Source organism: Rhamphochromis sp. 'chilingali', assembly GCF_963969265.1.
Source record: "Rhamphochromis sp. 'chilingali' genome assembly, chromosome: 11".
Lineage (NCBI taxonomy): Eukaryota > Metazoa > Chordata > Actinopteri > Cichliformes > Cichlidae > Rhamphochromis > Rhamphochromis sp. 'chilingali'.
The window spans coordinates 12,353,594-12,376,572 of NC_137938.1; the positions used below are offsets into that span (position 1 = coordinate 12,353,594).

Genomic DNA, 22,979 nt, shown 5'->3' on the forward strand with positions numbered 1-22,979 from the left:
GCTAGACATCAAGAATGCCAAAAATAATTCAAAGAGCAGAATGGCATGCGGTTACACCCCTTCACACCTCTAAAACTGAATGCTGGCTTTTAAAAAAACAATTAAAACCCTTCATGATTTTTGCATGTAGGTTTACACCATATTTAGTTTTCCTTCTACTTAAACTTATTTAGAAAATGCACTATTTTTCAAATAATTTTCAATATGAATACATCTTTAATTTTAACAGCATAATTTCACTCACAGCTGAAAGGGCGAGTGATAACTTCTGCAATTAATATTTTGGTCTTTGCTTTGTTACATTTCACATCACAAGTTGCAGCTTTGATTAAGAAATGTGCTCGACTGATATTAGTAATTGTTCAAAGACTTCTATTCAGAGTCAAACGCAATATTACTATAAACTGGTGTTTCTATCTCTATCTTGATGTCTTCCTTTTCTCGTCATCATTTTCTCTTCTTGTTGTCATTGTGGTGCATCTCCATGACATAGACCCCACATACCCGTTTCTATATACTTATTGCTGCACAACCCACTTACTCTATGAGAGATGATTGATTCTTGGAAAACACGTATGTGTGGTCTACTGCCACCTCTTGTGGTGGAAAATTAGAAAAGTGGTGCACATTTCAAAAGTTTGAATTCTTTGGTAGAATTTCAGTGACGCATAATCAAACCACATGGTCATTTTCTGAGATGGCTGTCTGAGGGGTGGAGGGTGGGGGGGTTACCGGTAGATGAATCAACAGGAAATAAGTGTGTGACATCCTGGTTAGCAGCTCACTGACCAGTTATGGCACTGCCTCAGTGCCTCAGATTGCTAAATCTGGTTGTATCTCTGTGTTTAACAGCCACTGCAGGCGATCTCATCGTTTCTGACCTATGCTGTTACATTACAATGATTTGATTTCCTAAAGACAAAGTTCACCTGGTGCAGACCAGACAAGTAATTTATCACGTAATGTTTGTCTTAAAAACACAACTGGAGAAAAAAGTAAGTAAATGTAGATTTTCTTTCAAGTACCATACAACCCATACATCATTTTCCTGCACGTTTGCTGCTTCTTCACCTTAAGTTTTTCTTTGTGTTTAAACTCGCGTTTGGGGGTGCAGTGACAACCTTTGCTGAGTTTAACAATAGTTGTTATTCATATTTTCTGAATGTTTCAAAAACATACTGTGCATGTAAATACAAAATCCCCAAATTATTTTACTCTTACATGGAAGAAAAGATTATTTCTGAACTCTTTTTTTCAAAGAATGTCAATAATATACATAGTTAGCAGTCATTTTGCACCCAGGTTGTTTTACTTTATAAGCATTACATTTTTCTGTTTCTGTTGCTCTTGCTGATGTATAATTTAAAAATAGCATTAAAAAAATCAACAACACGCAAACACCCAAAGTAAGTAAATAACCTACATTTTTAAATTTTTGTAATTTTCCTTTGTATTTGAATTACATATTGAGTTTTAATGCTTTTCAAAATATTGAATTGTGTTTTTAGGGTGTTTCTGCTTACCCTGCAACTTACTTACTTTGATTTTACAAAAATAGACTGTTTGCCAAATATACTTCTCATATAACATCTGCAAAAAGCATTCAGCTCATGAGGAATTACACAGCTCACCTTTACTTCAACTTCAGTTGAAAATAACTCACAGCTGATGAAATCTTTGTTATACTAGTTGGTCTTCCACTAATGGTCCCCTATAACAGACAACACTAATGTTCTATGGTGGAAAACAGTTAAGTATCAAATAAATAAATTAGGAACTGTCTCACGTCATATCTTGTCTTTTTTTAATAATCTCTTTTTTCATGACTTTTCATGTAAGGATTTTTTCTTTACAGTTACAAAGGGAAATATAGGAGATCATGCTCAATACACACTATTATACTCAAAATATGCAATATCAGAGATAAGAGATAAGATAAAACTTTATTAATCCCTCGGGTGGGTTCCTCTGGGAAATTCGGTTTCCAAAAGCACAGCACCGACAGAAGTTACATATCAGTGACTGTCTTAAGGAAACTACCATGTAAAATCAGGATGAGAGATGAGTATTGCAGAATATAATCACTTTCACTGGTAAAGAAATTGCAAAGCCAAGGAATCAAAAACAACAGCAGCCAAAAAAAGCATAACAAATGTGTACAATAAAGTAAGATAATATATATATTTAGTATAACCTTTGAAATACCTGCAATAATCACTGAAACAAAAAAAGAAAATCTAATATATAAAACTCTATACAGCATACTGTACATGCGTATACAAAATTGACACAAAAATACACACTGGAAAGGTTGTTCCTTATCATTTGTCAAATACCCAATATTATGTCAGAAGACACGTGAAAATGTACTTTTAACACCTAGCACTGTATTTGCATACATTTGAATGAAACGCTTTATGCACACAAGTATAAAATGTTCCATTATGCCTTGTTTTCTTTTTCGATATGTTTATCCTACATAGCTGTTGAATAAAAACATGCATGAAGAAAATAGTTTCATTTTACACCATCAGCAAAAAAACCCTCATTCCATAGTTTAGAAAGGACTTGACAATCTGTAAAGCAGACAGCAGTGCTAGCAGGTTACAATCATTTCAGAAGTAATGAGCCTTTAAATCTGAAATCTTACAGTCAAAACAATACTGAAAATTCAACATGGTGAGACACAGGTGAAGAAAACTGCTATGTGGCAAGTGGGAGTGACCAAATTAACAAAACAAATCACTGAAACATGAATAAGATATGGTCTGCAGTAATAACAGGGTGAAACATTCATGTCAAACAATCCTCCCTACACCTTCTACATGATATAAGTGGAGGTGACTTCAGAGGACTTGGAAATAACTGAGCTTCTCCTGAATGAGCTGTCTGGAAGATTCCTGATGCCAGGCACAAAATTTTTCAGCAGCTTCAAGGCCCTTCTCATAAACTTCTGTCCCACAAATGCATATATGATGGGATTCAGACAGCAGTGAGTGTAAGCAAACGCCTCAGTTACTACCACTGACAGCCTTACATTTTTGTACCAGATGGGATCACGTAGGATTTTTCCTTTTTCCTGAAGAAACTTCAAGAAACGGGAAATGTTATATGGAGCCCAGAGCAAGAAGAATGCAACCACTATGCAGATGATCAGCTTGACAATGCGGTGCTTCTTTGCGGTCCTCATGTTTACCAGTGTGGGGATGATCCTGGAGTAGCAACCTACCATCACCAGCATGGGAATCACGAGACCCAGCACATTTGTGGTGAACAGGTTGTAATGCTTCCAGACTTTCTTCTCCTCGGGATAGTTACATCCAAACTTCTGAGACTCGTCCTTTGTTTCCTGTGTGAAGATAAAATCCGGCAGAGATACAAACAAGCTCAGCGTCCAAACGAGCACGGTCAGAATGATGGCTGCCCTCATTGTACGATAACGTGCCACCCTGTGAGAGTGCACGATGATTACATAACGGTCCAGCGTCATGACAACCATGAAGAAGATGCTGCTGAAGAAGCCAGTCTGGTGAGAGCCGGACAACAAACGGCACATGAAGTCTCCAAAAGTCCACTGGCCGACCCTGGCATAGTGAGAGTAGAAAGGCAGCGTGAAGACGAAGAGGAGGTCAGAGAGAGCCAGGTTGAAGAGGCAGATGTCTGTCAGGTTGCTCTGATTGCGGTACTTCACCACGACATACACCACTAGTCCGTTACCTTTGGCAGAAAAAAAGAGTCGAGAATTGTATACCTTTGACACTTTCCCTCCAATGTGTAAACACAACTGTCATTCCCATAGTAGAAGACACACCTACCTATGAAGCCCAAGGCAAAAACCAAACTATAGAGAGTGGATAGAAACACTTGGCTGAAGACCTGTACATCACTGAAATTGGTAGGAGCGTAGTCGCCTATACCATTTTCATAGTCCTCGTAACTGTACAGTGTGGTCTGTTCTGTAAAGAGAGTTATTATAATTGTTTTATTAGTAGTAGTAGTAGTCTTATTTTTTGTTATTATTATTTACACACATACTACAAAAATTAACCATCCAAATTAGGTTATATTATCACACATTATCAAGCATTTTAATTTAAAAACAACAACAACAAAACTGGTGAAAAAAGTTGCAATGTAAGTTGAAGACCACTGTTGCTGTCACGTCAGTTTTTTTGAAAGGAGTTTTTTTTTCTATTTCTAAAAAAAAAAAAAAAAAAAATACCAATAGTAATCAGTTCAGCTCTGTTGTATTAGGTTTAAGTCAAGTGATAACGGAGATTATTGAGCCACCTGCTGGTTATTACAAGTACTCCAATTGTGGGAATGTGAACAGAGTTTAAACTTTAGTTCGCCATTGTAGCTGATTTTAATCCAGATCACATTAAGCTAAAAGCACAAATACCACCATAAACCTATAAACCTTAAACCACTAACCTTTCATTATGGTCTTTTTCTTTTTCTTCTTTTTCTTTTAGCATTTTGTCTTACATGGACATTTTAATTAATGGATTATTTAATATGATTAGCATCATTTTATAATAATATTTTTTACATTGTCTCAATCAGCAGATGCATGTTTGCAGATCAAAGAAAATATAAAAGGTTTATTAAGGTGAACTTCAAAGATATCGCAGCAGTGCATTTATTTCTTACACTTTTACAAACAATTTTTCGAGCACAGTGTTCTCAAATAAAATGTTATCTAGATCAAATATGGAAAGAGAAAAAAACAAGTATTTGCCGTATTACAGCATTTGAATTTAAATTCTTAAAGCAATGCATACAGACTTACCATTACACATTATAACACAAAAAAATTGTTTATACTGCAAATATCCCAAATTCGGGATTAATGTTAAAATATATTCACCTGACATAGTGATATCTCAGTGATGGCTAATCCAACCAAGTAGAGTCAGGAATTACGCGTCAAGGCTCGTTTTTTTCCCCCTCTGTTGTTGATGCGACGATAGCTTTAGATGTGGAGAGATAAATAACAGTCTTAATGCTGCAGTCTGATAATGAGTAGTACTGAAGCAGAAGTGCAGATGTCGTTTCCTGTACGTCCTTGGGTGAGATCTTTATCAGTTTAAACTCTGAGCTTACCATCTAGACACCCAAAAATAATTCAAGAACAGCACAGCATATGATTACACACATTTTCACACCTTTAGAAAACAGCCGTTAGTTTTTGCTTAAAGGCCCAAACAGTTTGTCATTAACGTTTTGAAATGCATGTTGCTATTCGTGTTTTCCAGTTTCATAAAATGTTACTCTTTTTAAAGTTCCTTAAAGTTAAGGTAATTATTTATCTGTTTTAATCAGACAGGTTTGCAGTATCTGGTTATCTTTTGGTTTGCCACATTTCCTGTCACATTTTGCAGCTTTGAATAAGAAATGTGCACACATTAAATATTAGCATTTGTTCAAGACTTCTATCCAGAGTTAGCTTTAAGAGTTTCCTCTTAAAAAATTAATTAAGTAAAATTAATTTTAAAAAGGTTTTATTTAGCCCTGCGACAGACTGGCGACCTGTCCAGGGTGGACCCTGCCTCTCGCCCTATGACATCTGGGATAGGCTTCAGCGCCCCCCCTGAAAAGGATAAGCGGGAACCAATGGATGGATGAAGTTTTTATTTATTTATTTATTTATTTATTTAATGGGCTGCACTATTAAAAGGCAAATTAGAGATTTTTTTTACAAATTATTCTATTTTAGCTTCCATATATATATCTCTCTCTTCATATGTCTTTATTGTCGTTTTGTTTTGATTTTTTGTTTTGTATTGTTATTAAAATATTAATAATATTAAAATATTTTTTCCCTTGATCTTGGTTTCATTGTACGTCTCTGGTGCATATTTATGACTCTTTATAGAGCGATTCTTGCTATTTTATGCATGGTCTTTATCATCCTCTTGTGGTGAAAAACTCTAAAAACATGCAACTCGTGCTGTGCAGTTATATAACGTATTTACGCAGTAGTAGCTCCACGTCTATTAAAGCGCGGTGTTCTTCGAGACAAAATCGGCAGCAATGGATAGAGTCATTGAGGTGAATAAAGTTTTCTTTTCGGTGAGGAAGTGAAATTGTTTTTTCCCTGTCTAATGGAATCTGGGCAGTGTCATGATGTGTTTTTAAGAAATGGAACGATAGCCTGAATGAAGTTAACTCTAAGCTTAAAAAAAGAAAAAGAAGAAGCTGAGCATAGGTCCAAGAGATAAAAATGCTTTCCACAGTGAGATCAAAGGCATAAAAGGTCAGGACGTGTCATATTGTATGGAATGACAGGACCCAGATGCTGAACAGGGAGATGTTAATACGCAGAAAACGCACCTTTATTTTGGAAGTTGGAAAATCCAAATATGCAGAGTCCAAACAAAATCCAAATGCTGGAAAAAAATTGCAAACTGAATCCAAGAAACAGGCAGGCAGCACACAAGTGAGGTTACTGAAGAATACAACAGACGCCACATATAAAACCAAAGACAGACACGCCTGTAAGTGAATACATGTGCAATCAGGAGGAGGACTGTCACAGGGAAATAACATACAGGAAGTAACATTTGGGACAAGACACACGAGATACAAGCTAATAAAGTAAAACTGGGAGTAACCCTGAGGTCAGAAAAGTTCTTAATAATCACAAAATCCAAAACTGCCACAAAAAAAGACAAAGAAAATAAGAACAGGGAACAGGAGAGGCTGGAGGACAGGGAATTTGTGTCTGTATTTCAGTCTGTGTTTTTTGTGAAACATTCTGTGTGTGTATTCAAATGTATTTATGCCTAGTATATTGTTACTAACTAACAAACAGACAGACAAACAGATCGATGACATACTTCCTCCCAAACGCTTGATTGCAGGGGAGAGAATTGCCACCAAGCATTATTAAATAAGTGTCAACAAGTCTGCTTCCCTTCAGGAACCCCTGCCCACCTTCTACTCAACGTCACAAAGAGGAAGGAAAAAGCAGACAAGGTCATAGATAACAAAAACCGCTATATAGCAGATTCTGGAGAGACACTGATCCTCGCGTTGTTCTTTGTTCTTTGCAAACAATTTCCAATCAGAGTAGTACAAGGATAGAAAAAAAATTAGGTGACAGTGTTTTGGATTCAAATCCCTACAGCAATGTGTACACCCTTAAGCTTTACACATTAAAGTGCAAACATATTTCCAAAATCATGCAAAACATCACACTGCATATATTTCAAACACTGTCAAAATGTATTCACCTACCTGACTTAGTGATATGACTGGATGACTGGATGTGTAAAGCGCTTTGGGGTCCTTAGGGACTAGTAAAAGCGCTATACAAATACAGGCCATTTACCATTTACCATTTTTGCACAGTGTACCAGGCACTCTTTTCATAATGAACTTGTATCTACTTCTTCTATCTACTTCTCCAATATTAGGGGAGCTCACACACGAGGGATTATCCTGGTTATTTATATCAACATGTTGGAAACTTGCTTTCTGGGCTCTATTTCCAGGAAACAAGTTCATCAAATTTTGAGTTTAAAACAGCTTAAAAATAAACCCTGAGTTCAGCAACTCTCAGTTCAGCAACTCTCAGTTGCTGAACTCAGAGCTTTTCTTGGAACAGGAAACTGTTCCAAGAAAAGCTCATCAGAGTAAGTTGAATCAATTCTGAGTAGTAACCCTGGCACATGGGTGAGTAGGGAAATAAAGAACCCAGCATTCACCAAGGCAACACCATTTTAATCCAATGGGCAGAGGACATGTTTAATTTTTTAATAATCATGATTATATTTAGATACATATTATAAAGACAATTAAATCTTTATAACTGTAAGTATATGTGGGTGACAGAAACTGATGATAAAAATGTGGAGAAACAGATCAGACAGATCATTGATGGACCTGTGATCTGCCCTCAAGTCCGTTTTTTAGTTAAATAAAAACAGTTTGTACTACAGTTCATGATTATTCCAGTGTTTGAGTAATTATTTAGTAACATTTTAATCTACTGATGGAATATAGCAGCCTCCCTTTTTTTAAGACAAGAATTTCTTTATTTTTGTTATTAATGGATAAGAAATGCTTAATAGGATTTCAAAGAAACTCTGCTTGAATTTCCCACACTGTAACCATTTTTAATCTGATCTAATGTCAGCCTTAACTGAAAAATAATGGCTCACTCACACCCATAGTCAGAATTCAGTCATTGTTTCACATTTAACTGAAAAAAAAAAAAGTTTTTCAATCGTTAGTTTCAACGGTAAAGGCAAGCATGTTTTAAGAAATAGTTTAGCTTTGACAGAGTTATTTCAGTAGTTTGGGGGGGATGATCTGTTTAAATAAAGACTGCAGATCGTGTCGAGAAAAATCAGGCTGTTGTGAATGAATCTGGACAGGATGACCTGCATCTAGGTCTTGATATGATATTAGTTGTGGATTTGTCCTGCTGTGCAAGACTCAGACCTGGACACAGTTTCCTTATGAGCTGCTTATGAGCTGTCATAGGTAGTCTTTTCTTCTGAATGTTTGTCACTCCTTCTCATGAATCGAAGTGATTCTACTGCTTTATGAAAACTTGACCTAAATCACCATTGCAACTAATATAAGACAAATCTTATGAGTCTAAAAGTTCACCAGGCCAGTGTCACTATATACCATCGTAAGTGCCTTGAGTCAACTGTTGTTTCCATTTGGTGCTATATGAGTACAATTGAATTGATTTAAAACTAAATTAACCCTGACAGTGAATATTTATTTGATGTATTCACCTGACTTAGTGATATCTCACTGATTGCTCTTCAAATTAGTAGAGTCAGGAATTACGCTTCACAGCTCCTCATGTGATGCTTTCAGATGTGTACAGATGAATTATCACTCTTAAAGTCTGCAAGTACAAGGTGTGCAGAAATAGAGGTGCCAATAGAGTTTCCTGTTTGTCTAGAAGTGAGAATTACCAAACAACTATCAAGCAAATCTGGCAAACAACACATAACATGTGGTTACACACCCTATTCACATCATGAGAAAAGGACTGTAGTTTTTCTTTTTTTTTTTCTTTTAGCTTAAAGAGGAATTTTTATTGTGGCTATAGGTGGACTTGTTATTATTGTTCAAATACTGTTTGTTTGTTTGTTTGTTTGTTTGTTTGATTGTTATTTTGTTTTAGCCTGCACACGTCCAGCTTCACTTTCCTTTTTCTTTTTCATCTTGTTCCTCTACTACTTCCTCTTCTTCCTCTGCTTCATATCATACATTCCACATAAATATCTTTATAAACCGTTTAGTATAGCCAGTGTACCCACAGAAAGTCTACTCTTAACCTAATAAGACCTATAACTTTTATAATGTTTAAAGTAGAGTCGCTGAGTGATTACTGTATGGTCTATGGTGACCTCTTGTGGTGGACAGTTTTGACTACATGTCTACGCTTTCTCGTGGCACAAAGCATGCTGGGAGAAAAGGTTTGAATTGTCATTGCAGAATTTAAATAAAGTATTATCACCTAGAAGCTACGACTCAGACTTTGGCGGCTGTAGACCTGACATCAAACAAAATATAACAATAATAATAATACATCATATAGATAGATAGATAGATAGATAGATAGATAGATAGATAGATAGATAGATAGATAGATAGATAGATAGATAGATAGATAGATAGATAGGTGTGTGTGTGTGTGTGTGTGTGTGTGTGTGTGTGTGTGTGTTAATTGGAGTTCATATTGCTGTTTGTACACACGCTATGTTGTTATATTTTGTGTTTTGGTAGTAGGCTATTTCTATACGGTATTCGTAACGACGCTCTCCAGTTGGCGCTGAATGAAGTCCCGATGAGGATGATTGACATTAGATCTGCTGACGAAAGCGGGCTGAAGAGAATCTCGGCAAAGTAAGAGTATGTAGATAACGGAAATCGCTTGGGATTCCTTTCTAAATAAAAGCGTTAATGCTCTTTAAGCGCTACAAGACTGTCCTCACGCGAGGTACAGTAGGGAAAATAGCACAGTTATAACGTAGATGTTTTCTGTGGAGCTAATATATATCCCTCATTAGAGTCGCACAAAGACGGAAAGACTTTGAAATGAGCGTTTTTAAAAGGAAACCTTTAGTTTGGAAGGACATCCCGGTAGTCTTTTTAATGGTTCAGTTGACTTGACAACTTCGCGAAGGGATACGAAGATTACAACAAGTGGATATGACAAGTTACTCAGTCCGAATGACTCAGTAAGAATGTTCAGCATGGATAGACTATAACTTAAAAATAGTGAGCAATAGTGTTAATGTTGTTAGGTCGTTGCTAGCCTCCGGGGACAGTTTGCGGCTGGTATGCTTCAGCTCACAGCAGACTGACTCATCTTTGCACACTGTCACTTGTTGTGCACTCTTATAGACAGTTTTTCCCTGTTAGAGTTATACTAGAAAATTTGCCGACTATAAATTATTGTAAGTATGATGCTAAAACTCGCAGGTGACAACATCATGGTTAGCCACCGAGTCTGAGTAACAGCGCATTTTGGGAGCGAGCCCCGCTAATCTCAAGTTGGAGGCAGTCTCAGCGATGAGCGCGTCCTCAAAGCCGCCTTTAGGGTAAGTAGCCCATTTCTAAACAAACACTCGACACGCCAGACTATTTACAGCTCAGTTCGTGTGAGTGTTTTTTCTTCTGATTGTTTACGTAAGTTTCTGGATAATTGTAATAATGTCAGCTGGGAATTCGCCTTGGCTGAATAACAGTCTCTAATTTCTAGTCTTACTATGAAAGCCATAACCTACTAATGGGTTCGGTTCTAATGTTCCCGCGATATTATAGGGTGCTATTTGTTATAAGTTTGTTTTCACGGCAATGAATTATTGTAGATAGGCCCGTTGCCCATTCAAGTGTATATGACTGCCCAGTAATAACACACAGCCTATAGTCAGCACCGACAACAGAGAGTGTTCCAGCAGCCCAGTCTGTTTGCCACACACATAGAAAAAACCATGAGCGGCTTAGAAGCACATAATATTTTAACTGTGTCCTTGGTGACATTAATCAAGATCTGGTGCTGGAACAGCAACAACTGTGAACTGTACTTTCCAAAGGCTCCTTTTAATTGTGTAGTTTGGGTGGGGCCGCCAGTTGCATATTGAGCCTGCCATTTAAAACCAAACATAAACTAAATGCAACCTGATTATCCTACATGTTATGAGAACTTATATTAGGGCACACTCCAACAGATCATACCAAGTAACTCCTTATCATCTACTGTACATTTGAATGCCAAAACATGCTATTGTTGACGACAGAGTCCACACACTATGATTGCAGGTCTTAGTCTTTCACATGTTGTTGTGCTACAAGCGGATAAAAGTAAGTGTTTTCCACCCTAAAAGCAGTATTGCTGATTTATATTTACCAGTCTGTTTGTTTTTGTTGTCCAGGCGTAGAAAGGCAAGATATAAAAGGCCAAATTATAGCCTTCATCTGCCTATGTTTTTAATAATATGTCATAATAGTCAGTGTCTGTTTTTTTTGTTTTGTATTTTACTGGGTGGTCAGCAAAAGAAAATTAGTGTGCAATGTCCTGGTGAGCTGCTCTGTCCTTCAGCATCATTATGTGGTACTTGGGTGCTAATTATGGTCATACCTGTGTACTTGAGAGCACCTGTCGTTGACCTTGTCAATTCTGATCTAATTTAGATGAGTCATACCTTTTACTCAGCGGGACACCATAAAAATGCCATCGTCCATGTGCTGTAGTTATGTAGTAATAGTTCACTATCGTATAAACAGTAAAATGTGATGTTCTTCAGGGGAAATACCAGCAACACTTGATAGTGTTGATGAGGTGAATAAAATTTTGGTCTTTTCTTTTTTCTCCTGCTGTGACCTTTAAAGCAAAGGTTCCTTTAACCAGATACTCTTAATTACAGTGAATCCAGACCCTTAAGTGCTTGTTGGCCAAATTATAAAGCGCACAGGTCACGGAGGTAGCTGGCAGTGGAAGCAAAATGGCTTTTTATCTGCTCTTTATGTGACAGGTATTCCCATTTAAATCTACCTTGACAACTTTTGTTCTGTGATCTCTCTTTCGTCATCACACAGGGAGTAGCTACTTTACTACGTAGTGCCGCCCTCGTGAAACACAGCTCATAAAACTGCATTAACATGCAGCACAGTCAAACAGTCTGGGAAGAGACCGTTGATTGTTTTTCTTCTTTTTTTTCTTTTTTAAATTTTTGTACCTGGCTAGTGAAATCTGAGCATGTGCATGTTTGATTGTGTATCAGTGCTTACAAAGCCTGTTTTTATCAGTAGTGCAAAGTTGGACTGAATAAAGCCTTAGTTCCTAAGCTTTAAAGAAAGTCTAATTAGGCATGAATATAACGTTTGATTGTTGTTGGCTTATTTTGTGCTTGTTTTTGTTTGTTTCTGTAATACTGTGAGGTCTGCAGTTTACAATATAAGATGTATAGATGACAGTTGTTGTGTAAATAAAATGAAATTGAATTGAATAATAGAAACAAATGATTTCCCAGTGAGAACGTTACAAAAAGTCAGGATGAACATTCGACAACATGTGTCCTCGTCTGAAGCAAAATAGTTTTCATTACTTAACCTCACCCTCTTTTTTTAGTGTGTGTTCATTGTATTTATACCAGACTAGTCCTCTTTCTCGAAGTCTTAATGAGCACACTGGTGTTTTCCTCTGCATGTCTGGACCTGGGGTGTTTGTGTGTCAGTAAGCGACTGCCTCTGTACTTGTTTGTGTGCCGAGCGAGGTTGAGAGCAGAAGCGTCTGTTTAATATGGCTTTATTTCATGGTCTTATGGTTAGTACACGACCCCACAGAAGCAATAAGGAAACAGCAGAGTGGCTTAAATAAATGGAGAATTAATTAAAGCAGAACCACTAAAGTAAATTACAAATTTACAGAATTCCCCACTTGTTTTTTTCTTTTCTTCCATCCTTCAAAGTGTTTTACTGAGGTGGTAGAAGTTTAATAAGAATTCTTTTCTCTTTTCTTGAGACGCCGTTGATGCATGTGACGTCAGAACCTTGTGAGTTTACTTTGGTCACATGGTTCAGTCCCCAGTAACAATCATCCACCCAAACCTCACATTTGGTCCCACTTATTAGCTGTTCAAAGGGCCTCTTGAAGCGCAAAGAGCAAAAAAAATAAAACAGCCTTACCATCGTCAACGTCCAGATTTGTGCTGCCATGTGCTTCATCGCTGGTGGGCCACACATCCTACTTTAAACACATCTGCAGTTTTTTTGGTTTATTTGTTTTGGTGCCCAATCAAAAACACACCCCCAGGAAGATGGGGTTGGAGATTTTACAGATAAATTCTGTATGCATGCATACAAATACACACACCCAGAGGTAATTACTGCATGCCACGCTGCCTGTCCTGTTCTATGTGGATGTCTGTGTGAGCTAATAAGTGATGTACAGTGGGGCAAAAAAGTATTTAGTCAGCCACCGATTGTGCAAGTTCCACCACCTAAAATGATGACAGAGGTCAGTAATTTGCACCAGAGGTACACTTCAACTGTGAGAGACAGAATGTGAAAAAAAAAATCCATGAATCCACATGGTAGGATTTGTAAAGAATTTATTCATAAATCAGGGTGGAAAATAAGTATTTGGTCAATAACAAAAATACAACTCAATACTTTGTAACATAACCTTTGTTGGCAATAACAGAGGTCAAACGTTTACTATAGGTCTTTACCAGGTTTGCACACACAGTAGCTGGTATTTTGGCCCATTCCTCCATGCAGATCTTCTCGAGAGCAGTGATGTTTTGGGGCTGTCGCCGAGCAACACGGACTTTCAACTCCCGCCACAGATTTTCTATGGGGTTGAGGTCTGGAGACTGGCTAGGCCACTCCAGGACTTTCAAATGCTTCTTATGGAGCCACTCCTTTGTTGCCCGGGCGGTGTGTTTTGGATCATTGTCATGTTGGAAGACCCAGCCTCGTTTCATCTTCAAAGTTCTCACTGATGGAAGGAGGTTTTGGCTCAAAATCTCACGATACATGGCCCCATTCATTCTGTCCTTAACACGGATCAGTCGTCCTGTCCCCTTGGCAGAAAAACAGCCCCATAGCATGATGTTTCCACCCCCATGCTTCACAGTAGGTATGGTGTTCTTGGGATGCAGCTCAGTATTCTTCTTCCTCCAAACACGACGAGTTGAGTTTATACCAAAAAGTTCTACTTTGGTTTCATCTGACCACATGACATTCTCCCAATCCTCTGCTGTATCATCCATGTGCTCTCTGGCAAACTTCAGACGGGCCTGGACATGCACTGGCTTCAGCAGCGGAACACGTCTGGCACTGCGGGATTTGATTCCCTGCCATTGTAGTGTGTTACTGATGGTGACCTTTGTTACTTTGGTCCCAGCTCTCTGCAGGTCATTCACCAGGTCCCCCCGTGTGGTTCTGGGATCTTTGCTCACCGTTCTCATGATCATTTTGACCCCACGGGATGAGATCTTGCGTGGAGCCCCAGATCGAGGGAGATTATCAGTGGTCTTGTATGTCTTCCATTTTCTAATGATTGCTCCCACAGTTGATTTTTTCACACCAAGCTGCTTGCCTATTGTAGATTCACTCTTCCCAGTCTGGTGCAGGTCTACAATACTTTTCCTGGTGTCCTTCGAAAGCTCTTTGGTCTTGGCCATGGCGGAGTTTGGAGTCTGACTGTTTGAGGCTGTGGACAGGTGTCTTTTATACAGATGATGAGTTCAAACAGGTGCCATTCATACAGGTAACGAGTGGGGGACAGAAAAGCTTCTTACAGAAGACGTTACAGGTCTGTGAGAGCCAGAGATTTTCCTTGTTTGAGGTGACCAAATACTTATTTTCCACCCTAATTTACGAATAAATTCTTTACAAATCCTACCATGTGAATTCATGGATTTTTTTTCACATTCTGTCTCTCACAGTTGAAGTGTACCTCTGGTGCAAATTACTGACCTCTGTCATCATTTTAAGTGGGGGAACTTGCACAATCGGTGGCTGACTAAATACTTTTTTGCCCCACTGTATATGAAGAGAGGTCTCGCCTAGCTACAGTCAAAAACGTTCGTTACTTTGAAGTTGTGTCCGCTGAACTCAAATGCCATTCTTACTGTTTGACTGTTTGCATAGCATTTGAATGCCATTTGTGTTGCACACGTATAGATAGACTAAGAGTAATCTAAGCTAGCATACTGTATGTCTTTTCCTAGCTGGTGTCTCAGATGATTTTAAGACAGAAGCAGACGTAACCTTTCCAAACCTCACACCCACTTCATAAAATATTAAGGTTCATGTGGTCGGCCACTAGCTCAGGGCTGCTGACTAAGGGAGTTCCCTTCTTTTTGTCTTTGCTCGGAAGCCTATACAGTGCGCATATTTAGCAAAGGGCGTACATGGTAACAGCTGGACGTTATTTTTATGATGAGTTAAATTTAACTCATGAAAGCTGAGATGGGAGAGAGAGGGTTGCGTTTGAGGCTATGCGTTGTTGGCAGTAGTGCAGTATGTATCTGGTAATGTCTGCATCTAGCTCTCAGGCCATCCCGTTTAAAATAGAGAGGGTGTGGATGCAGTGCTTCTGCAAGCCTGTTCAGCACACGCTGATGGAATATATTTGCTCAAAAGCACAAGACTGGCATATAATCTTTATGTGAAGTAGTTAGCTTATTAATTAAATTAACTGGAAGTGCTACTCCTTTAATTAACAACAACAGTGCATTTTACAAGGCCAGGCACAGTAGGATGAAATTAATCGGTCCTTGGGCAGCGCACTATCAGGCAGCACTTATGCTCATAAGATAGTTACTCCAGCACAATGCTTCGTTATATCAGTGACATTTCAGACATCTAGACTGGCCCTATTTATAAACTATCGTGATCCTTAGGTTCACTACATTATCCACTCTGTTTTCTTCCACTTGTCAACCTCTGCCCCCACCCTCCCTCCCCTGCAAAAAAAGCACTAGCAGACACCTTACAACAAAGTAGTGCTTGTATATTTGACAGTATCTACAGTACACTGTATCTGCCTGTATTATGCAGCTGTTATGCACTGCTCAGATTTATTTCTGGAAGCCTGCTGTCATATGTTAGTCTCTGTGGTATGTGTGTTTGTCACAGAGGAAGACAGACGGACTGCATGTGTGTGACTAAAGCTGGGTGGATTCATCTAGCTGATGTGATAAAGCAGAGGAGTGTTCAATGTGATAGATTTGCACATGTTTAACCTTGGAATGTTTCTCCCTGCTTTTGCCTTCATTGCAGAGAAAGATAAGAAATAACCTGTAATCATATCAGTAATTTACCAACATGTGACATTTTTAAGCTATTATTATTAAACACATAAAGGGTATCAGAAGGGAGCGCATGCAGTCTTTTTTCACGTTGGCAAACCTTCCTTTAAGGCATGGCTTTCTGCCAAAAGTTATGAATGAATGCTTTTGTACTTTCTCCCCACAAATGCTGTGATAATATTTCACTTTTCAGCTTTTCTGAAGCTTTTCATTGATTTGTGTTATATATTTATATTTTTTAATTTTTGCTTCTTCTTTTCTTCCTGTCACTCCAGCAGGAGTTCTCTCTAATTGAACAAGCAGCAGCTTAGGGAATAGAGAATAAACTAATTATTATTTCCTGCTGTTGTTCCTCTACATTCCACTCTTTGCTCCACCCTTATTATTCCCTTTCCCCCTGTTCCCCCTCGACACAAGGCTTTGTGCCACCTGAGATTCCCTCTTCTCTCTCTTTCTTACTAACCATTTATTGTCTTTTTTTGTTCTCTTACTTCTGTTGGTCTGTTTGCCACCCGTGAGCTTTACCACAATGTAGCTGGAACACAGTGAAATGCCCTTGGGAACAGGCCAGTTAATAAATGTTCAAAAAAGACCAAATAAGAAAAGGAAAAAACTGGCATGATTTTTCCAGCTCTGCAGACAGTCTGTTAAGTCAGCTTCCTGTTCCTGTATTTGGAGAATTGTGGTTGTCTTGGTACATGTTTTGTGCTAAACTGTTTACAGCATGTCTCTTAGTCACTGGTCACAAGCAGACATGATAACTATATATGTCAAAAGAGATGAATACAAAAAAGAGGGTTGATGTGTAGTGGTGCTATCCACAGTAGGTGGATTTTTCTCTTTAGTTGTGAAATAAATACTCTGGGTTGTGGTTAAATCGTTGGTGAAATTACATCCTACGTCCTAATCATTTTTTCCTTGAGGTCTTCCATGAGGTCAAGGAATGACGTGAAGCAAAAATCAAAAGGAGACAGACGAATACTTTAGCAGTGCTAAACGCGTGCACATGCAAAAGGCTGTGGTGAATTTGTGATGTCCCAAAGATCACTCAGAGACAGCTGTAAATATTTTGTCCTGTGCATTCTTGCCATGTTTTATGCAGGCTATAAAAAACATCAACTTTTTAAAAAATATTGTTTCCCTTACATGCTAGAAATAGCAGCGAAACAAAAAGGTTGTTACAATACGAATAGTTGCTCTTGTCCATACTTAAATATAAATTAGCACCAGTCTAACTGTAGAAAATAATTGTTACATTTATAAAATATTGATAACCTTTAAATGTAGCTAATGCAGTGGGATGGTATTATCCTTTTGTAAAAGCTGGTCTGGTACATCCTGTGCTCAAGCACTGAACCAGCTTTGATTAGCATTTAAAGAATTTAAGCAGGACTGCCTTTTAGATACCTCATGTCCTTTCAGTCCGTCCTCTAAGAAAAAAAAAGACAGTTTGACCACAACCGTGGATTACTGGTTGCTGGTTCCATCTGAGGTTATTGCGTTAGCTAACTGTTTAAGAGTGTAAGCAACCTAATTGATCCCATGAGTAACAAATCATTTAGCACCTGCGGTGTTGTGTGTGTGGTGTGTGTGTTCTTTTTTTTTTGTTAATCTCCCACGGGTTATTACGGTCTCTGCACACATGTTGATCAGACTCTGCAGAGCCCTAACTTGGTTCTTTTGGAGAAGTCAGGACTTGATAATCAGGTAAATTAAAGTTTCATACAAGTTAAAAATATTAACACTGGAGCCTCAGACTATTTGCAAATTCAGGGCTATTTATAATATGTAATAAGGTTACAGCTTGTATGCAAATTTAGTGAAATATTTTGCATTTGGGCAAATGAGACAGTAAAACCGGATATGATTTATCAGTCTGAGGAGAGCTAATGATTGTATGCTGCCTGCAAGCCTAGACCATTATTATGGCAACACATTTGTTTGTATGTCTGTTAAGAAAATCAGAGGTTCAAAAATAAATGTTGACATTTTTTCATTTGCTTCTCTATGCTTTGTAATTTTCACTTTGCTGTAGTGAGAGGGGCAGCGGTGAGACTGTGAATATAGAGGATGAAGCTGGCATTTCCAGACTTGACATTGAGATGCGGTGGGGGTTAAGCACATTGATAGTAATATGAGCATCAAGACATATGCTGAATTAGAAGGTTTTGTGACTAGCAACTGCAAACAAATGCTTTACTTGGCTCATATGTCCAATTTCAGTCTCCCACACTCTGTCTCTTGTTCACTGGTGTTTCTCCGGGTCACTCACCCTGGGTGTGCATGCCTCTCCAATCCACAGCTGCTACTGGACTAAGATCTGCCTTCTTTTGCAGTCAAGTGGTGTAAATATAGGTTGCCATGGGGACACCATGACACTCAAAGGGTATGCTGACTAGATGCATGTGTGGAGGGAGAACCTGAGTGTCCCGGATGTGTGCTGCACACTCTGTGTCTATTGCGTAATCAGGTGAAAACGTAAGTCTGACTTTTCAAATGTGTGATTACTGGACAAATACATGAAAGAAATATAAATGATTAATTCTGATAAGACATACAAAACATAAAAATATTTTTTGTGCTTTATCTAGATTAAGCTTAATGTTTTTTTCTTATAAATTAAATGTAAAAGAATCCTTTTTTAACAGATAAATAAAGAAGTGTGCCAGGGATCCTGCAGTAGCCTTTCGGCATATGGGTCACCTGCTCAACCCACTCAAAAATGTGTTTTGATGGTTCTGATAGAGGATAATATACTAGGGTCATGCACTAGTATATTTGGATATTGGGTTGATAAGATCTTGGAACGTGGGACCATTTACTCAGTGTTTCCCTGACAAATAAGGATAAATGATACATTGTCTAACCTTTATTTCTCCCCTATTTAAAAACAAAGTGAAGGTGGTCTCCAGTGTGTATTTAGTATTATGCAATCTTTTTATCAAACAGGAATAATCTTAACTCTGACGTACACATTGGCAGTGTTTACATTTTGTAGTGTAATATGTGTGCCACCACACAAAGTCATGCCTTAACATTCAGTCACGATTTAACCCAAGTGTCTTGATCAAGATTGAGCATAGTAATATTCAGGTTATAGAAGAGGTAAAGCATGTTTTCAAATATTTATTTATGTGCCTTCTGGTAAGTTTTTATAGCTGCCCACATGTTCTAATTTCAGATGCACCGTAGACTGGAGCCCGGCTGATGCTGAGGGTTAAAAACTTCTGACATTGCTGTATAAACCAATAATTATTTTATATATGTGAATACATTGCTATAGACTTCTTTTTATTAGAAGGGAAACTGATGTGTACTCCTGTGCAGAAAGTATTGTGGACGAATTTTTTAAAAGAATTTTAATAGAGGCCAGCAAAAGAAATCCATCCTTGTTAATGCTGTTTTGTCAAGTAAAATGAACTATCCATTAGTAACCTTTTCTGTGTGTGCAGGTGTGTATGTGTGTGAGCATTGTAACTTAGTCTCTTCAGCAGCACTTACTGCCCCCCTGTGCCAGAGCTGGGTTTCCTTTTGCGTTGCGTTCCTTGGTGCTTCTTTACTTTCCCACTCTTTCTCTCTGTTTACGCTCATTCTAACTCTGTGGGAGACTAGGCTTCTTCTAAAGGAGTCTTTGTACATGTTTGAGCGAGGAAAAGCGAGAGAGAGAGAGGGAAAGGGAAATGTTACGGTGAGACAAACAGCAAGCGAAAGAGAGAGGAGGATACTAGCTGCCTGTGTTAAGCCTGGCCAGGACCCAGTCCCACAGTTCCACAGAGCCCTGTGCTGTTTACCTTAAAAGACTCAGACTTAACATGAAAATGCAAAAAGTCTCTCACAGTTACAGGTCTGTAAGTCTGCTCTTTCATCACTACACACAGTTTTAGGTGCGTATATAGTCAGAGATTTTCTAGTCAATAATTAGAAATGACGTGCACTGTGATTCCAAAAAGTGAAACATTCTCACTGCACTGGATAATGAGTCAATGACTCTATGAGCCCTTTGGGCGCGAGTTAGTTGATATGTGACGTAGCTGTTAATGGTTAACTTTAGCCAGGTTAGAGTCCACTCACTGTGCTATGTCCATGTGCAAACGTCCTTCATTTTGCTGTCTTTAAACTGGGCAGGGATAACGTCGAGAATACTGGATTGAACAACTTCGGAGTCTACAATTAAATGCTTACACTGATTCTTCGGGGTGTCTCCCGAATCCTTGGAACGAGAGTTAAACAGTCTGATATATAACACGTTCGGAACACTTAATCAGCACAAGGACTGTTTTTGATGTGAGTGGGATGTTTTTTCTTTTCTTATCCAAGGCTAATACTTGAGAGAGTGAGTGTGTGCTTAATCATATGGCACTTGTCATTGCTGAGAGAATGAACTGTTTCATTTCTGTCTAATCAGCTGTGTGTGTCAGGGCAAGTACAGTTTATGTTTAGCCGAGGTCAAACACACAAGAAGGAGCTTGTCATTGACATCTGTCACAGTGCTCACGAGGAGCTGTGTGGCTGGAGTATGTTTTGCATCTGCGTTTGTTTTTTTAATTTGTGATTTTCATAAAAGTATTTTAAAGAGATTCAATGATGCGTGGTCTGCACCCTGGCTCATTCAGTACTTTATGGCTTCCTTTATTTCTGTTAAGAAAAAACCCCCCAATAGAATTTCTAATTTTCTCAACGCTGCTACAGTTCTGTCAGCCCAATTTTGTATTTTGTATTACTGTTTATAACATTGTTGATTCATATGTTCAGATATGTTTATAGATTCTCCTCAGGGGTGGAATGAAAATGAATGAGGGGTAGAGCAGGGCGATATGACCAAAAATATTTATCACGATATACATTTGAAAATTTACGATAACAATATAACTGACGATATAATTGACACTAGACAAAATACTTTACAACTCGACAACTTTATTAGTGCAAAAAAACCAAAAACCCATCAATGTATTTTCACATAAACAACCAGCTGTTTTTTATGTGCATTAAAGTTATATAAAAATGTAACAGTGCAAATTCCTTGCTGACAGTTTAATCAAAAGGCATTTCCAGTGGAAACTGGCCGATATATCCTCAGCATAACCATGTATAATATCCACAAAACCTAAAAAGAGGTTATACACACACAATACGGTAATATTATGTTGAAGCACAGTATCACTCCGCGAGGCTCCTGCCTACGATGCCGTAATGCTCCGACAATCCATCAAGCGGTGCGGCTTCGTAGCTTAGCAAAGTCGTACTAAAACATTTGACAGATTTTCGAGCGCCGTGTACATAAAATCGTTTAGAGGTCAGTAAACACAACCAGAATTCATACATAAGGCACACGGGATTATAAGGGGCACTGTCGATTTTCAGAAAAATCAAAGGATTGATTTTAAGTGTGTCGTATTGTCCAAACAACACGGTAATAACGACGGCACGCTAGCATGTTCTAGCAAAAACAGTGCTTTGTTGTGTATCTGACGGACGAAAACTAAACCAGTTCCACACCACTGAAGTTGCAGCATTTTTACAAACCAGTTCTGGTTCATCCGTTTCATTTAACGATCTGTTTTCGCTTTTCTCATTCTACGTCACCGCCATGTGCGTATGTAAACGTAGGCACTGCGCATGCGCGTTTTACCCATATTCTATCACGATATTTCATTTTCCTATCATTGCCCAACATTAATACCGGTATTACCGTGAACGGTATGATATAGCCCAGCCCTAATGAGGGGTGTTGTTTCTGTCAAAGCAAAGATGTTAATTTGCCTTTGGAAAGCTGTTTGATAGCAGGCATTGATTGTAGGAGTGTAGGAGTGATATTAAAGAGGCAATAGACCAGATAGATTAAACAGCTCCAAAAGGCTCAGAGATCTTGATAACCAAAATAATCATCTTGGCGTGTCTGTAGTTTGTTATGTAATCTAAATGAAGGGAAGGTTATGTCATAATCAGAAACAGAAAGATAGAAAAAAAGTCAACATTAGTATTCCGGCTGCCCCTGATGTGGTAGCAGTGGTTTGTATTCATAGGCTGTCATGTTGTGCAACTGACTGAACTTCAGAAAAAAAACCAGTAATGATTCAGAGGAAACAGACATTTATAATATATAATTTGTTTGTATAAAAATAAATATGTCATTAGGAAATTTTAAAGTATTGTATCATATGAAAAGGATGGCCTGAAAAAGAAAAAATATTCTTATTTGTGTATCTCTCCAACTTTCATCACCAAGAAGGAGGATGAAGGCCCATGCCCCACCTCCACCACCGGCCCCTCAACCCGCTCCACGCCATATCTTCAGAACCACTACACCTGATGGGGGAGGGACATCAGGCATGGAGGCCAAGGAGAACATCCTGAGGGCCACAGTGGATTTACAGTTAACCCTGCCACAGGGCAACCAGATTTATGTGACTGAGGATGGAAGGTGAGAAAAACAGGCCCACACAAGCACATATCAAACATAGTTTTGATTTGTTCATTTTATTGTCACATGTGTCATGACCAAAAGTTTTGCCCATTAATCTCATATTATTTGACTATAAAATCTTCATATATCTGTAGCTATTTTATTATTTATATCTGGAAATACAAATCGAATCTAACCTTAGTTTATTGTTAGTTCTGCGATATGATTCTATAGGTTGATCTTCATTCAGTCACCAGAAAAACTGTATGTTTGTT

General features: G+C 38.3%; 2 protein-coding genes across 11 annotated transcripts in view; one reads left to right on the forward strand and one right to left on the reverse strand.

The window, feature by feature from the left end:
* Positions 1-2,051: 2,051 nt before the first annotated feature.
* LOC308405783 (C-C chemokine receptor type 3-like) lies at positions 2,052-6,480 on the reverse strand. The gene is made up of 4 exons (XM_080896527.1): positions 6,337-6,480; positions 4,871-4,973; positions 3,816-3,956; positions 2,052-3,717 (listed from the first exon to the last, which is right to left on the reverse strand). The coding sequence occupies exons 2-4, from the start codon at positions 4,875-4,877 to the stop codon at positions 2,822-2,824; spliced, it is 1,044 nt and encodes a 347-aa protein (XP_080752653.1). The 5' UTR covers positions 4,878-4,973; positions 6,337-6,480; the 3' UTR covers positions 2,052-2,821.
* Positions 6,481-10,131: 3,651 nt separating this feature from the next.
* The window catches only part of cobl (cordon-bleu WH2 repeat protein), a 66,274-nt gene continuing 53,426 nt past the window's right edge, over positions 10,132-22,979 (forward strand). For 3 of the 10 annotated variants that reach the window (XM_080897198.1, XM_080897205.1, XM_080897207.1), the window contains exons 1-2: positions 10,132-10,577; positions 22,528-22,722. In XM_080897198.1, coding sequence (XP_080753324.1) covers positions 10,549-10,577; positions 22,528-22,722 — 224 coding nt within the window. In that variant the 5' untranslated portion in view covers positions 10,132-10,548. Of the gene's footprint in view, positions 10,578-18,660; positions 18,777-20,414; positions 20,583-22,527; positions 22,723-22,979 lie in introns of those variants that run through there. The other 7 variants (XM_080897199.1, XM_080897206.1, XM_080897200.1 and 4 more) reach the window with 6 other exon arrangements.

Coding starts and splice junctions, on each gene's coding strand:
- LOC308405783 (XM_080896527.1), bottom strand. Junction 3,718..3,815: donor TTTTGCCTTGGGCTTCATAG/GTAGGTGTGTCT, acceptor TTTCTGCCAAAG/GTAACGGACTAGTGGTGTAT.